The sequence below is a fragment of the Taudactylus pleione genome, unplaced genomic scaffold, assembly GCF_031769625.1.
Source record: "Taudactylus pleione unplaced genomic scaffold, aTauple2 ptg000169l, whole genome shotgun sequence".
Taxonomy (NCBI): Eukaryota; Metazoa; Chordata; class Amphibia; order Anura; family Myobatrachidae; genus Taudactylus; species Taudactylus pleione.
In genome coordinates, this window is record NW_028284571.1 from 2,790,875 (window position 1) to 2,806,515 (window position 15,641).

Genomic DNA, 15,641 nt, shown 5'->3' on the forward strand with positions numbered 1-15,641 from the left:
AATTCTTAACACTTGTGCCAGCGGCTCTAAAGGCAAATTAAAAAGTTTGGGGCAATAAGGAGCATCCTTGACGTGTCTCATAACCTGAATTAAATATGTCAGAGCCAGCATTTGCCGTGATAATTCAGACCCGAGGAGGTTTATACATAGCATTAATTACAATTATAAAGTTACTAATACTTCTAATTCTTGTAATGTAATTTGTGTAGATCTGTCGTTATAAATCCCAGCTGGTCAGGCAGATAAATAAATAACCTGACATTATATATTTTTTAAATCATGATTTAACAGAAAACTTATATAAGAGAATGTCAGGGACAGAGGATATTTTCCTTCTTTGTGGATAACTTTAATATAACCAAGAATACTAAAGGCTAAAGAAGTAGCCCCGCCTCCATTCCCTCTCCCACCTTGTTATACTTGGACTCTTTTCGTGGCTGTCATGTCTCCGTTGCGGAAACAGGGAGTCATGGGGAAGGAAGGGAGGGAGGGGGCGCTTTCACTGCTCATGATGGAAACATGATAGTTTTCCTCAATTATAATACAGATACACTCTTCCAGTAGGCTCACTAGAAACATTTATAAAAGGAGATAAACCTATCTGGACCACTCGGTTTTTATTAACATTCTAACATTAGACCAGACATCACCATGACATTACACTTCCATGATGGTGAGTGTGTATTTATGTATTAGTGTTCTACATCTGTACCTAGACAATCACTTCCATTGTGTTTTATTACATTGGTATACAACTATTTCCAGGAACAAGAAGTGGTAATATACTGTAGTTCTGTGCTTCCGTCTATATCCCTGTGTCTCAATAGTATATGAAACGCATTCTACTGTACATTTAGTGCAGTCTCCACAGCCTGGAACTGTGAGGTTCTATACTAATGCTGCCTCCTGTAATTACTGAGGTGGTACTGAGCTTATCACTCTGCAGAAAGATTTAACACCGTGATATTAATGGAAATTATGTTACTGTGCATATGTGGCTAACTACTACCAAGCATTTGTCTGCAGACACAAAATGAATACACAAAATGAATTGCTAAATTCATCGTCTATAATTCTGCTTGTAATTCTACTGCTTCATGTCACTGTATGATCAAGTCATGATTCCCTCAATGCACAGTATTGCCTAATAGGTCATCTCTATATGAATAAAGGATAATACATAATTACCTGTCCCCTGTAGGCTACTGTTCCTTGCCTTCACTTCGTATCAGTTGCCTCCAACAACCCTCCGCCTTGGTTGCTCCCTTACCCCACCTCCAAACACCCCATTCCCTTGGTCTGCTCTTCTTCCTTGCTGTTGGACTTTGCCACAAGTGGTATCTGGCCGATGGCTCCATTCTCTTCTTAATGGTTCAGTGATGATCTCAGCTGCATTCTAGTTATTTCCTCAGCATCTCCAGTAAAATTCCCAACAGAAGGTGGATTAGATGCATTGGAAAAATATGAGGCTTAATCTGCTCAAAGGTTTATGGATTGAGACCGCTGACATTATAGAGTAGGGTTAGGCTATTAAACAAGCAGGCTAATATTAGCATTGGAAGGAGGTTTGGGATTTATTCTCCATCCATTGATAATCTCCAGTACAGCTATCTGCTCAACAAATCAACATCATTGAGTTGTGGGGAATTACTAGCACGCAAATTGCACACAGATACTTTACCATTTCTCTTTATCTGTTTGTAGATTGTTCTTACCATGTCATCAGGTACAAATATATTACATGGCCATATTTATGTGCATATTGTGCCTTCATGTCATACCCATATGTGGCAAAGCCATGGCCTTTAATATGGAGTTGGTCCCCCCATTTGCTGCTATAACAGCCTCCACTCTTCTCGGTAGACTTTCAATTAGAGTTGGAATTATACACAACCATTCAGACACAAGGGCTTTAGTGAAGTTGGTCACTGATGTTGGGCAACAGAACAGACTCACAGTGTTTCAATTCATCCCAAAGGTATTCAATGGGGTAGAGGTCAGGGCACTGTGCAGGCCAATCAAGTGCTTCCATGCCTAGGCAAACCATTTTTTGATATTGCTTTGTGCACAGGTACATTGGCATACTATAACAGGACAGGGCCTCCCCCAAGCTGTTGTCCAGGGTTGGAAGCACACAAGATGTCAACGCATTCTGAGAATGTCAATGTATGCTGTATGATTAACATCTCCTTCTGTGAAATCAAGTAGCCCAGGCTGATCCATGAAATACAGACCCAAGGCATCTGCCAAACACAGATTCATCTATCAGACTCCCAGAAATGTGTTTCCACTATTCCAGAGGCTATAGCTTTACACCACTCCTGCCAATGTTTAGCATTGTACATGGAGGTGATGCGAGTCAGACATGGAAACCCATATCCTGACAAAACGTTCCTGTGCAGGCTTTGCTTCCACAGCCAGGTTAGAGTGTTGCAACCAAGGACAGACTATTTTTATGCGCTACACATTTCAGCACAAGGTGGGGTACTGTTCTGTGAGCTTGTATGGCACACTGCTACGTGTCTGAGATTCCACTTTACAATACCAACATGTACATTAGACCGCGGCAGCTCTAGAGGGCAAACATTTGATGCATTGAATCGTTGGAGAGGTGGCAACATACAACAGTGCTACATTGAAAGTTATTGAGCTCTTCATTATGACCTATTCTACTGCTAACCTTTGACTATAGTGATTACATAACTGTACACTTGAGTATATGCACCCATCAGCAATGGGTGTGGCTGAAATGGCCAAACACAATAATTAGGATGGGTGTCCAAATATTTTCGGCCATGTAGTGTGCATATGCCTACACAACCCTATTATGCATTGTGTGTTGGATATAATTCTCTTTATCTGCTTTGATTATGTGCCATAATATTTTAGACTAACTGTAGATAAACTGTATAATTTGGATATGTGCAGTGATTAGATTTTATGTATAACTAGCTGGAGTATCCGGCGTTGCCTGGGATTTTAAGAATGTTTGTTTACACATCATCCTCCAATCAACCTCTCCTTAGGCAGGTCTCACGAAAAGTGTGACAAACTTCCCCATCAACAGTCCTAGGACCTGTAACGGTGTAAAGTAAACTTCAGAGATAGAAGCATTCAAAATTTGTAGGATGTACAGTGTAAACACGGCCAAGAGCTTCTGTTGCTCTGATACCAAGATGACCATCTACAGCGACTCCCTGTTTTCTGAGCAGAAAAACTTTGGGAGAAGCATTCCATGTGTAATATTTTGGCAGCTCACAGTACAGCAGGGTCCTTGCAAAGTCATCATTTTGACACAGCTGGAAGAAAGAAGTTAATGTTGTTGTGTAATTTGGTATAGTCAGAGAGCTGAGAATGCAGGCAAAGTCTGCTAAAGCTCTCTTCGATAATAAACATTAAGATCATGTCAAAACATGACAACACAAAACGCTTGCTCCGAGGCCCTACCCATATGCCTTGAGGCTACACAATGAGCGTCCAGCAAATATTGAGGTTTTAAATGAATTAAAAATGAACAGTAATTCATTTCGATTTTAAACATTTTTAGTTGCCTCTGCCGTGTTTTAATACACTGGTATGTAAAATGTCACGATCTTCGCCTGTAAACTGTGGATTTGTATAGAAAGACAGAAGTACAGAAGGACAAATTTTCGCTTTGATATAGTAGAGAAAATAGAAAAGAAAAAATAGTAGATAAGCTAAATCCTTTTGTTATTCCGTACCTGACCTGTAGAGGGCGAATGCTATGCAAAAATTGTGGTTTTTCATGAATTAAAAATTAACAGTAATTCATTTCGATTTCAAATTTTTTTAGTTGCCTCCGTCATGTTTTAAACGTTCGTATGTAAAATTTCACGATCGTGGCTTGTAAACTGTGGATTTGTATAGAAAGACAGAAGGACAAATTTTCACTTTTATATAGTAGATTTTAAAATATTGTTACTGGCCCCTGACAGCAAACAAGTGGCCACTATGAGGCTCAAATGCAAACGGATTACACAACTGCACCATAGCGCATGCTTTGGCTGCATGTGGCTAGTCGGGAAGCTCTATAACATCTGCAGAGTCACATGCGGTATAACCTCGCACCGGAGTGTATGAGATATATTAGGTAGCATTTGTTTTTGGAAGAAGCTGTACAGAACATGTTAGACATTTCAATATAGACTGACAGAATAATTGTATTCTGGTGTCACATTCTTCACCAATGTGCATTTAAGTGAAAATGCAAACTACCATCAAAAGGAAAGTGTGTCTGATGTACTCAATTAAATAAGTACAAACTGTTCAGGCAAACCGACTGGCGAATTACCTGCTGATCTGTACGCTACTACCTCCAGATAAATGCTGTCAAACAAATATCACTGAAGCTGAATGGATAATTATGAGAATGCAGCCTAAGGATTCACTAGGAACCATGGAGCTCCCTGAAGTTCTCAGTGATGCTGCTGGTTCCTGGGGAATTCTTAGCTGCATTCTTAAAATAGCAGCTGACTGAGTGGTGCATAGACAATGAATGTAGACTATAGAGCAACCTTTTCTACTATGGAGACAAAAAGTAAAGTGAAGGTACATGGGGATGATTTGTTGGCATAATACAAATGTTTACCGTAAGACCTCTAATACAAATATTATGCAATACTGTACTGTATGGAACCTGTCCTGGAACACATCTGTAACCATCTCAATGCACTTGTGACCTTCCTTTTGCTAAGGTACTGACTTATTATTACGTATTGTACAATATCAGTTTGTATGCATATAATATAGGTTTGTAATATTCTAACAGATATATATGTAATTAATCAATATTCATGTGATGCAGCCAATAGCAAAGTAATTAATAGGAAAGACAAATTCAAAATTGACTCCTCAAAGTGAACATTCTTATGTAAACAAGTTCTGCACCTTCCCACCCATGGCCTTGTCACACAATGTGAGATACAGATGTGTCCTAGCCTCAATACGCCACGCAGCACGAGAGTGAGTGACCCACCAGGTCCCGTGATGCTCTGCTAGCGTCGGGCATCTTTTTCGCCAAAAAGGCGTGATGAGATTAGGATGCACCAGGAGACTGTGCTGATTAATTTGATATTCGACCTTTGTATATCTGTGTGCACCTCAGTCTGTAATATTTATCTAACCTCCCCATTCTCTCCCATCTTCATTTTTATATCTGTAGACTATATGGACCCTATGGGCCTGATTCTGAGTCGGTCGGATCTCGCACATATCTGCTTACCGTGCATAAGCCGTAGAATGAAATCGCTGACTGCGCATGCGCCAGAAGTGTTTGATGGCTGATGCTATCGGCTCATGCACTGTCATTCCCCAAAGCCATTACACGTTACTCTATAATAACGTGTAATCTCTCAAAGTTGAAGCATGTTATGCTGGGAGTCAATAATCTCTGTAATCTTGGTCCTTTTCAGAACACAAGTTACAAGAACATCTACTTTAATTAGAGATGTGTGCAGACCCCCGTGTTTTGGTTTTGGTTCTAAACCATCGTCGTGTATTTGTTTTGGCAAAACCACCCACAAGTGTTCTGTTTTGGTTTTCTTTAAAAATGTATAAAACCATTAAAATCATGTAAATTGGACCTGTTTATGTTTCTATAGTATTATTAACATAATTTCCGGTCACTTACAGTCAAATTTTGACCACCTCACATCACCTGAAATCACAAGGGAGGGGCCTACATGCAATTCAAAACACGCAAGATCCGGTTTTGAGATCCGAGCTCCGAACTTGGCGACAAGACTTGAGTCAGGATTCGGTTCTACTCCGAACCCCAAAGTGACCCGAGCCGGGACTCTGTTCGCCTCGGAACCCCAAAGTTAAGGTGTGTTTGGTTTTCAGAAAAACAGAACCGCTCATCTCTAACTGTAATAAAAGTATCTGTGGGTGTAGCTCATGTTAATAACGACACTTGTAAGTTACGCTGAGATATAATTAGGAAAGCTTTTTCATGTTATTAAATAGAGCTGTATTATATATGTGAGCAGCCAGCATTGGTGTGCAGCACAGATAAAGAACTGGCAGTGACCTTTCTTTAGAAATCTTTCATGGTAGAAGTAGGAACCTTAATTTTCCCTTCAGTCAAAACAAGTCTGTAAGACGTGTTTTCATCGGGTCCGATTCCAAACCACAAATTGCAATACCACTCGTTCAAAATGTCACTTGTTATGTGAATGTATTTTAAATTAAATTACAGTCTCAATGGATATGTTCTGGAGACAAGCGATTTGGGTATAGACTGGGGCTCTGAGAAAGACGTTTCCTTTTCTCAAGTTATTTGGCCATGTAAAGAATGCAACAGTCTTCCAGGGTTCTATTATTACTGGCATTAATGTTACTGCTGCTCAAAACTTTCCTTGAAATAGCCCTTTATCTACATAAATAGACCCCAGAATGAGGGGATCCAGGCTACAATGGCCCTGACACATTTACTGCATGCTTTATGCTTTGCTCTTAACCCCTATAAAGAGGGGTTGTAGTTTTAATCCCGGTTGTTGGCATGCGGGCACTCAGAATACCGGCACCGTAATCCTGACACCAGTCAGAATCCCTGCGCCGTCATCCCAACGGTAAGTAGCAGGGTTAGGGGGGTACCCTGAGAAGGTAGGCTGACACGGCGGTCACTCGGACCTGCGGAAGTCAGTTACAGAGGCTATGACAGGCACTATTGCGCATGCGTGGCACCTCCATGCATCTTCACTCTCTGGTGTTCCATGAGCCATTCGGACCCAGGAGACTCACAGCATACAGAGCAATACAGAGCTGCCATACCAGACAAGCAGAGCCGGCCCTAGGCATAGGCATTATAAGCAAATGCCTAGGGGCGACTCAGCATGCTAGGGGCATTCCACTGGGCTGGGCTCTGAATGCGGCTGCCTCTGCCTGTCTGTCCTTCCCCCCCCGCCGCCGGCGCCTGCCACCTGGGAGCACCTGCGTTAGCCGCTGCTCCCAGTCCCACCTACCCAGAGCCCGCCGGCACAGCTACCCATTGTTTCCCCCAGCGCGCTGCCACAATCGGAGCTCTCCGATCGGGCAGCGCAGTGGATGGCCAGGCGGCGACCGGTGATGTGACCGGAATCTGCATCTGCCCGGCACCTTAGTCAGGATGAGCTTCTGCATAGAAGCTCATTCTGACAGTAGTAGAGGTCAGAGGAGCCAAGATGGCCAGCCGCTGCCACACCTCCCATAGGCCTTTGCGGAGCAGAGCCGTGAGTAATAACTCACGGCTCCGCCTCCATCTTGTCCCAGCCACAGCCAGCCATTGTATGGATCACGCGGCCGGCACATCAGATATTACCATCTGCAGGATCATGCCGCACAACCCCAGCAGAGAAAGACCAGTGTCTCGCCAAGCCAAGAAGGGTAACTCATCCACGGGGCAGCAAGCGGTCGGAACCCAGCAGCTATCACCTACATAAAAACGGCAAAGTAGCCATAATAGCAAACACCTACAGAGAGCTTCCCGGGTCACTTTTATAGGACCCCATTTGGACATATCATTTGGAATCTACCGGGACAGCTTCCCTCATCCGATCCTCCCCCCATTTTTTTCCCAACCCCCGCACTTATCACTATTGTATTTGTCCATTCTACACATTCCCACACATCCACCCCTTCCCTCTGTCATACTTGATCTATACGTACTGTTGTGTTACATGTTGACGTCTTATGCTAACACATTGCCAGCTGGCCGTTTCTTAGTGAACTAATAATACACACTCTTTTTTAGTTTTATTATTATTTCTTTATTTATTTTCATTTATTTTCATTCATTTCATTTATTTACCTGTTTAATGTAATATCATTGGGTCATACCTATCATTATCAGTTTACTACTATTCATGGTAAAACTAATTATTCAACAAATAAACGATTTTAATAAGATATACAGAATTTATCAATTCATTTATAAGATTATATCACATACAGGTTGAGCGCTAAGGTATTACCAATATTAATTTATAAATCCCTATGTGAACTGAGGGTGGTTACCTCCTATACCAATAGCTGCCCCCACCACAAGATAATTTGATTTTAGAGCACTTGGGCATGCACTAACAAATTAAATTGTAAATAACGCAGGCTGCTGCCCGCAGCGCTGCACAGGTAAGAAGACTCAGGGATTCACTAAGCAAACACAAATAGCAATAAAGCACAGCCAGCCACAGCATCATTAAATTTAGCAGGCTAGCTGGGGGAAAGGCTTGGGGGCAAAGATTGGTTTTGTCAGTGCTGCGTCTGACAGTGACTATAAGAAGGAAGGGGGTGGTGGTGTAATCTATGCTAGGGGGCACCAGTAAAAATTTTGCCTAGGGCACCAAATTGGCTAGGGCCGGCTCTGCAGACAAGTACACTGCATCACCACCGCTAGTGTATAGGGCACCAGTGCAACCATCCGCTGGTGTATTTACCGCAATCATGCCTCGTGCACTACAACGCCCAGCAACACTGTAAGCTTTAGGCTGCCGTTAGTTATATATTCTGCATACTGCTGTTACACCTGTGATATCACTGTGTCACATGCTACTTGTTGTTCTAACAGATTCAATAAATCTAAAAACTGGTTAAGCTGTACCAAGGGCCCTATTTAACAACAAACCTAAATACCAGCAGCATATTTTGCTTAGTACCGCAGTGGTACAAACGTCTACGCCACTGGTATTCATCATTCCTTACCTCTTCGGTGAGGTGCAGCGACATTACCCTCCTCAGAGATGTCCTCCGTTCAGCTGCTGCAAGCGACGACTTTCTATGTCATGCACAACGGTCAGTCTGTATGACTATGTCACCCGGCTGGGACCCGGCAGTGCCTGTAAGGCTATACTGAAGCCGGAAAGGCTGCTGCTGGGTCCCCATAGCTGGGAAGAGTGATGCAGTAACAAACAGCGGTAATCTTAGATTATGCTCTTTGCTGAATACTGAAAGGATGACATAACCCCTTTAGCTAAAGTGCATTATAGTCTGGTTTAACTTTCCGTCTGGAGGACTACTACTCCCAGCATGCCCCCTTACATTTTATATTGATAGCCACACTATCCCAGTACGCTATCACCGCTTACTCGGCTAATAAGAACTGCAATACACCAATTTCTAGGTTAGTAAGCATTCAAAATACAAATACGTGTTGTCACAAAATGGCTGCCTCTAGTTACATGCAAAGTGGAGGGACAACTTTAAGATATCCATGTACAATGTATGTTACTGCCTGTATCATTGCTTTTGTGCTTGTGACACCAGTTCAGTGCTATGGAGGTGGTAATATGACAGAAGAGCAGAGATGCCATATTGTCTTGCATGTAGGTTTTCCCACTGCAAGCTAATGACTGCTATGAGCTATGGTTATTAGAACGCACACCAGTACGCCATGCCATGTCAGAAAACTGGTTGCAGCTTATTTAAGGATGCTGAAATCATACAGCCACCTTTGTGACCTCTAGATATTACCATACGTGATCTTCTCTTGTAATGTAAACTGGATAATATGTTATTATTTCTCTGTCCTTCCCCTTCTTTTCCCATCATTTAAAAATTGGTGGCGAGTTTAAAACTAAAATATCACTTCTGATAATGTTATCATAATGAATAGACCCCTATATGGAGATTGCAAAACATTATGCTAAATATTGCAAATAAACTTGACATACATCAAATATTTAATGAAAAGTATAGAGGAAACGGCATCCATAAATAATTTGTGAAAACCTCTATATTATTGGAAGACAGGCTTTGGGATTCATTTAGCAATTTATAGCACCCTTCTGTATTTGGTATGGCTACATGTCATCACTGTGCTCCTCTATGCTGCTACTGCAGAATGTTCATCCCAGGACATGCCACCGCAGATTAATATGTAGATTATAGGATATAATCCCATTGTTGCCATAAAACAATCCTACCTCTGCTAAGTCACAGATCTGTGGATGTAACAATAGCTTACCTAACACACATGCGAAGATGTGCACCAGCCAAACAAATACATTGTGGCCCCAAAGCATAACAAAACAAGGGATGAATGCCAACACTAGAAGACAATAGATTCAGATTGTATCCTCATCACGTGACTTGTTCATGCTAATCAAAATACTTCATACATGTGCCTATGGTTGATTTGTTTGAAATGTAAAAATATATTCTAAATATATAGCAGCACAACAAATCGGGATGCGTTCAATATCCCGACCGTGGGGATTCCGGCGCTCAAAATGCTGGCGCCGGAACCCCGACACTTGTCAGAATCCCGGAGTCGGCATTCCGAACGCCGGAATCTGAAGGTAAGTAATTAGGGGGAGCGTTAGGCACTAAGGGGTGAGCGTTAAGTTTAGGGTGTGGGGAGGGGGAGGTTAGGATTAGGCACTAGGGAGGAGGTTAGGGTTAGGAAGCGGAGGAAGCTTAGAATACTGACCAACAAGTGTCTGTATTCTAACCCTGTCTGCATGCCGGCATCAGGATTCTGACCGCCGGGAACCCGAGCACTGGCATACCGTACCCATCCCCATCCAATCAGCAGACCTTTATGTGAATGCCTATAGAATAGTCACAGGTCTCCTCCAGCTATTGTCATACTACACATCCCATGATCCCCTGACACCAGCAGCCACACAGGAAATGAAAAGCTCCAAATATTTATCGGAAATTTCCCATAAAGCATAGAGGGTAATTTACCAAAGCTGAAAACTGATGTCCTGTACCGGAACTACCATTTAGTTCAAGAGACTGCAGTTCTTTATATGGAAAGTGCTGGGATTTTAATGGCAAGACGGCGGAAACTGCAGGACAATGGAAGGAACTTGGTATATTGGGGTGTTTCTTGCGAATTGCTGGGGACATCCGTTTAGAGTAACTGAAATACAGGGCCTGATTCACTATCGATCACAATTGCGATTACGCACGCAATTGGCCGATTATTGCGTTCTGCGCATGCATATGCATCAAAGTGTGCGTGCGCGGGGACTCCTCTGCGATCACAGTGACTACGCAGACCCATCACAGAGTGATTGACAGTAAGTACCGTATGGTTAGCAATTTCTGAGTAAGGTCAGAGCTTGTGCAAGTGAGCGTGAGGCTCCAATGATACTCAATGTTATTGATGGTTTCGCAGTTTTGCTAAGTGTTATGAATGTGTGTAAGGTAAAGTGGGTGTCCTTATGTTGTGCTGCAACGGCACAGCGATCGCCGTGGATTAGCATACTATCGCAGTGAGACTGCGTGCGTAATCGCTATTGCACTCGCAGTTGCAATCTGTAATGAATCAGGTCCACAGTACCAATGCTAAAAAACAAACAAACAAAAAAAAACCTATATTCTCAAAAATTGCATTATTGAGACACTCACTAGCAATATTTTTGGAAAAAAGTGGAGAAGCAGAAACTTACAATGGGGTTTTCCTAAACTGCTTACTGCAGACTTTTAGGGGCCTATTCAAGTTATTATCGAGGTCCAAACAGACCCCGATAATTAACACACTGACTCGCAGCGGACACCGGAGCAATCCATCATTGCTCTGGTGTTGAGACAGCTGATTCAAAAATGAGCTGTGCCAGCGAGCGGCTTCACTGCTCCTTTCGGTCACGCATGCACACAAGAGCCCCGTTGTCTGGCAGAAGGAGCCGGACAGGGGTGGAGGGATCCGAAAGGATCCCTCTTCGCGACCCGGGACTTCTTCCCATAGGGAAGGAGTGGGTAGCAAACGCCATCTGAAGATGGTGAATGCTAGCGCAATCAAGTTCCGAAAAAATTATATTTTCGGAGCTTGATGAATTCTGTCCCCATACTAGTCATTCTGCAAGAGCAAGGTAAGCAGGAGATATCTTCGTGATGAATGGCCTGAACATGTGCATTTTCACCTGCTTTTGTTAAAATTTAGTGATGATGAATAGGCCCCATAATGTGATAAAAACCATACACATTCTATCTCCGCCCACATTCTGGGGCGCTTCGCATATCGCAAAGTGGGCATATACCATCAAATGCATGAGGCTGACAAATAAGCACAACAATAAATGAGCCATGTGTCGGCATATATACTGCAATATATAAATGGCCTTCATAGAGCTTATTGTACAAAAAGACAACCTTGTTCTAAATGAATTTCCAGCAAAGGTCGCCTTTTTCAAATCTAACCAACATTAGCTATGAGCCATTTTCAATGACCGTGGAAATGTTTTATCTTCTTTCCAAATACACGTGGCCCGTTTTAGGCAGAAACATGAAACACTCACGTGTACAAAAGCAAGACCATTCCTATTTAGATGTTTGAAAGCCAGAATGAACAAATAATATCCACCTACACTGTTAAATGATAATAACGGTTAAGTTCACTAAACACGTCCCCTGCACTTCCTCAGCTGTGGCTGCTGTCACAACACTGTGCCTTCTACAACTGGGGGAATGTGATTAAAGGGTGGTTATTACCAGTGTCATCTTTGCAGTAACACATGCAGAGACATGTGCTCAACAGTCTGCTATTCAAAGCTTTATTTCCATGCGTTATACAATAGACGGACAAAAGACTGAATCATGTCCGGATTAAATGAGAACTCTCTAAAAATTCAATGCAAACATAAATATCAGGAACATTGGATGACTATATTCTGCTGAATATTAATGGCTAATATTGAAGGAAGTTCAGTAATTCTATGCAGCGGCGTATGGAAAGCTATGAGATTATGTTTGAAATACCCTAAAAAAAGGCATGCAACTCAAAACACGCTGTAAATGTGTGTCCGACATAAAGATATTGCAGTCATTATCATCAACATCATCATGTCTGCATTGTTTGCCATAATAATAGTAAAATAAATATATATAAAAAAAAGTGTGTTCCAACACCCTATAAGTAACCAGCACCAGTGCTATGCCATGCGCCAATTACCGTTAGAGACAGGGCTGCTAGAGGAGGGGGCGCTGATCTGGGAAGCCTGAGATAAGCATGGAGGCAGAGCTCCACCTGGTGTGTTGGCCACAGCCTCTTGCTAGGGCCTGCAAAATGTCTCAGAAGCCCCGACTAGCACAGGAGCACAATTAGAATGGGCCGTGGGTTCCCATGCATGATAGGCAGCAACTGGCACAAGGCCAAGCCAGGCCATACTGCTCATATTCTAACTGTACGACTCACAGCATGGAGTCTACTTGTTAGCATGTGAAATCCACCCAAGTCTATTCAATATGGGGGGAATTAAGTAAGGAAATCAGAGCCACAAATAAAGATAGTTTATAATCCAGGGCATAGTTACATACCCTCCCGAATCTTGTGGGAGAGTCCCATTTCAAGGTCTAATCTCCCTCTCCAATGCGCTGTATATCAAATCCTCAGGATTCTTTGGATTCATCACTGCGGCTAAAGGACCACCAAGGAATTTCTGGGCAAGGACAGTGATTTGCTGTAGTTACTATGACTGCTGTCAGGGCTCATCAGCCACTGCTGTCGACTCTCAGCAAATCCCTGTTGGACCCCTAAGCAGGATGGAACACCGCTTGCCTGACCCCTGTGATCAGTGTCTTCTTATCTCAGCGTCTGCTGCTGTTGCTAGTGTGTGTGAGCTGTGGTTCACAGGGAGAATGTTTTATTAGTAATCTCTAGTTAAACACACAAAAAAAGACAATACAACAAAAAGTTTAAAATCTGTCTTTTTACCAAGAGATGGTCATTAAAGTAAATCTGTAAATTCTTATCATATGTGGTAAACCAATAGTATTTAGGTGAAATATAAGTTCAAAAGTAGTTGCATAGGCATCACATTTATCATGTATATTGTGCTGTGTGAGAAGAAAAGAAATATCACAGCTAATAGTTAAAAACAAGGAATCCAGTATTGCAGGCAGCAATGTTAGTATCAATACTTACAAAATTTCCCAAAATATATTGCTACAAATGTTATATAGAAATATCTTGCAATAAGCATTTAAGCACATATATCCCCATATGTGGAGCTAGACATTTCCTTTGGGTGGAACATGACACGCTCCCTCAATGGCACGTGGCATAGTCTACTACCAACCAGAATCTCCCTGAAACTAGTTTTCAAAAGTAGGCAAGTATGACCCATGCGATAAATAGCACTGAGACTCATCCAGGCATTGGTAGGGCTCTGAGTGCCAAGTAAATTTTAAAAAGTCACAAATGGGGAGATTTATCAAAGCTGGGCGAGAGATAAAGTACTAACCAATCCGCTTTTAAGTGCCATTTTACAGGCTGTGTTTGAAAAGGACAGTAAGGAGCTGATTGGTTGGTACGTTATCTCTCTCCAAAGCTTGATCCATTTCCCCCAAAATCATTAAGTGCTGTTGTGGGACTACAATCCCTGTCATGCCCCCCTAAGGTGAAATGTAGTTTACTCTAAATAGACCATCTCCAGGGGTTTGCTAAATTTAGACATACAAGGCTTTTACTTCATTTCCCATAATCTGCCCCTCCAGGCATAGGGGGCAGCAAAAAGCAAATTACATTTAACTTAAAACACTACTTTATTATATGGCTTATGTGTAGTAAAACAAGTTTGATTTTTGCCAACCTGCAGTTGGACTGATGTCCTATTCTAAAATAGGCAATGTGTGTTCCTAAACCACTGGGACACATGAATATGAAGCAACTACACAAATCTGGACTGAGAGACAATGTAATGTAGCCTATATGAAAAATTCACCACAAAAATTTATAAAAAGTTTACAGACAATTTTCTCTTGGAACAGCAAAATGTGGCAATTTAACAAGCCAACTAAACTTTTTGCAACTTTTGTCTGATTGATAACGGCACCTAAATATGGTTAAAGCACTGATAGAGCGAATCTTCCGATCCCTCCCCTCACTTTATTTGTTAGTTGAAAGAAATACTTAACTCACCTTCATAAACATACTGAATCCAGTCTTGAGTAGATCAGTGAGACCTGATGACATGTGCTCAATATCCTTGGGCTCTGCATGATCAGGGTGAAATATCTCTTCAACAATCTGCCTCAGTAGGGGCTTGTATGAGGCCTGGGAAGAAAATCACAATTACTTAGTAGTAACACCTATCTAGCACACTGCTTGATAAATGAATGTAATTAGTTTACAAAAACTTTAGAATGGATTAACAAAAGGCCGTCATAAGCCTGAAGTGGCTTAAACCATGAGGTTGGGGGCTGGTTGAGTTGTGGTCACCTGTTATGCTTTTACCAATAGCTAGTGTTAGGGATGTGGTTTGTTGATATTTAAGACTCAGGGCTCAGGCCTCTTTCTCTAAAGAAAGTTGTTAGCTATTTTGGCAGGAAAGTATGGCTAATCATCAGGCAGGCTGCAGTTGGTTGGTTAAGTGCAGTCATCTTCATGGAGATTGTATGGAAAGTCTGGACCATCCTCCTGTGAACAGCAAATCACTTGGGTTAGTTATGGTGAGAGGTTGAATACCCTAATTTTGGTTTTAAGGGCACCCATAGGGTGATCATTGCCCACACTGCAATTGATGTTGTTGGGTTTGCATTACTGGGCTGCGATGATTGGGCTCTGTCCTTTCTATGCCTCTATACAGTTCTTGGTTTATTATCTGTAAACAGCTGACCATTACTACTCCCAATTTACCATCTTTATTTCTTCAGTTTATTTAGAGGCAACAACACACAAGACCAACCTCAGCCGTTAGTAG

The 15,641-nt window shown here is 42.1% G+C and overlaps 1 protein-coding gene across 2 annotated transcripts in view; it reads right to left on the reverse strand.

Moving 5' to 3' along the window:
• SCFD2 (sec1 family domain containing 2) overlaps positions 1–15,641 on the reverse strand; it is a 610,440-nt gene that overhangs the window by 37,749 nt on the left and 557,050 nt on the right. For both annotated transcript variants that reach the window (XM_088475261.1, XM_088475260.1), the window contains one exon: positions 14,861–14,995. In XM_088475261.1, coding sequence (XP_088331387.1) covers positions 14,861–14,995 — 135 coding nt within the window. The remainder of the gene's footprint in view (positions 1–14,860; positions 14,996–15,641) is intronic.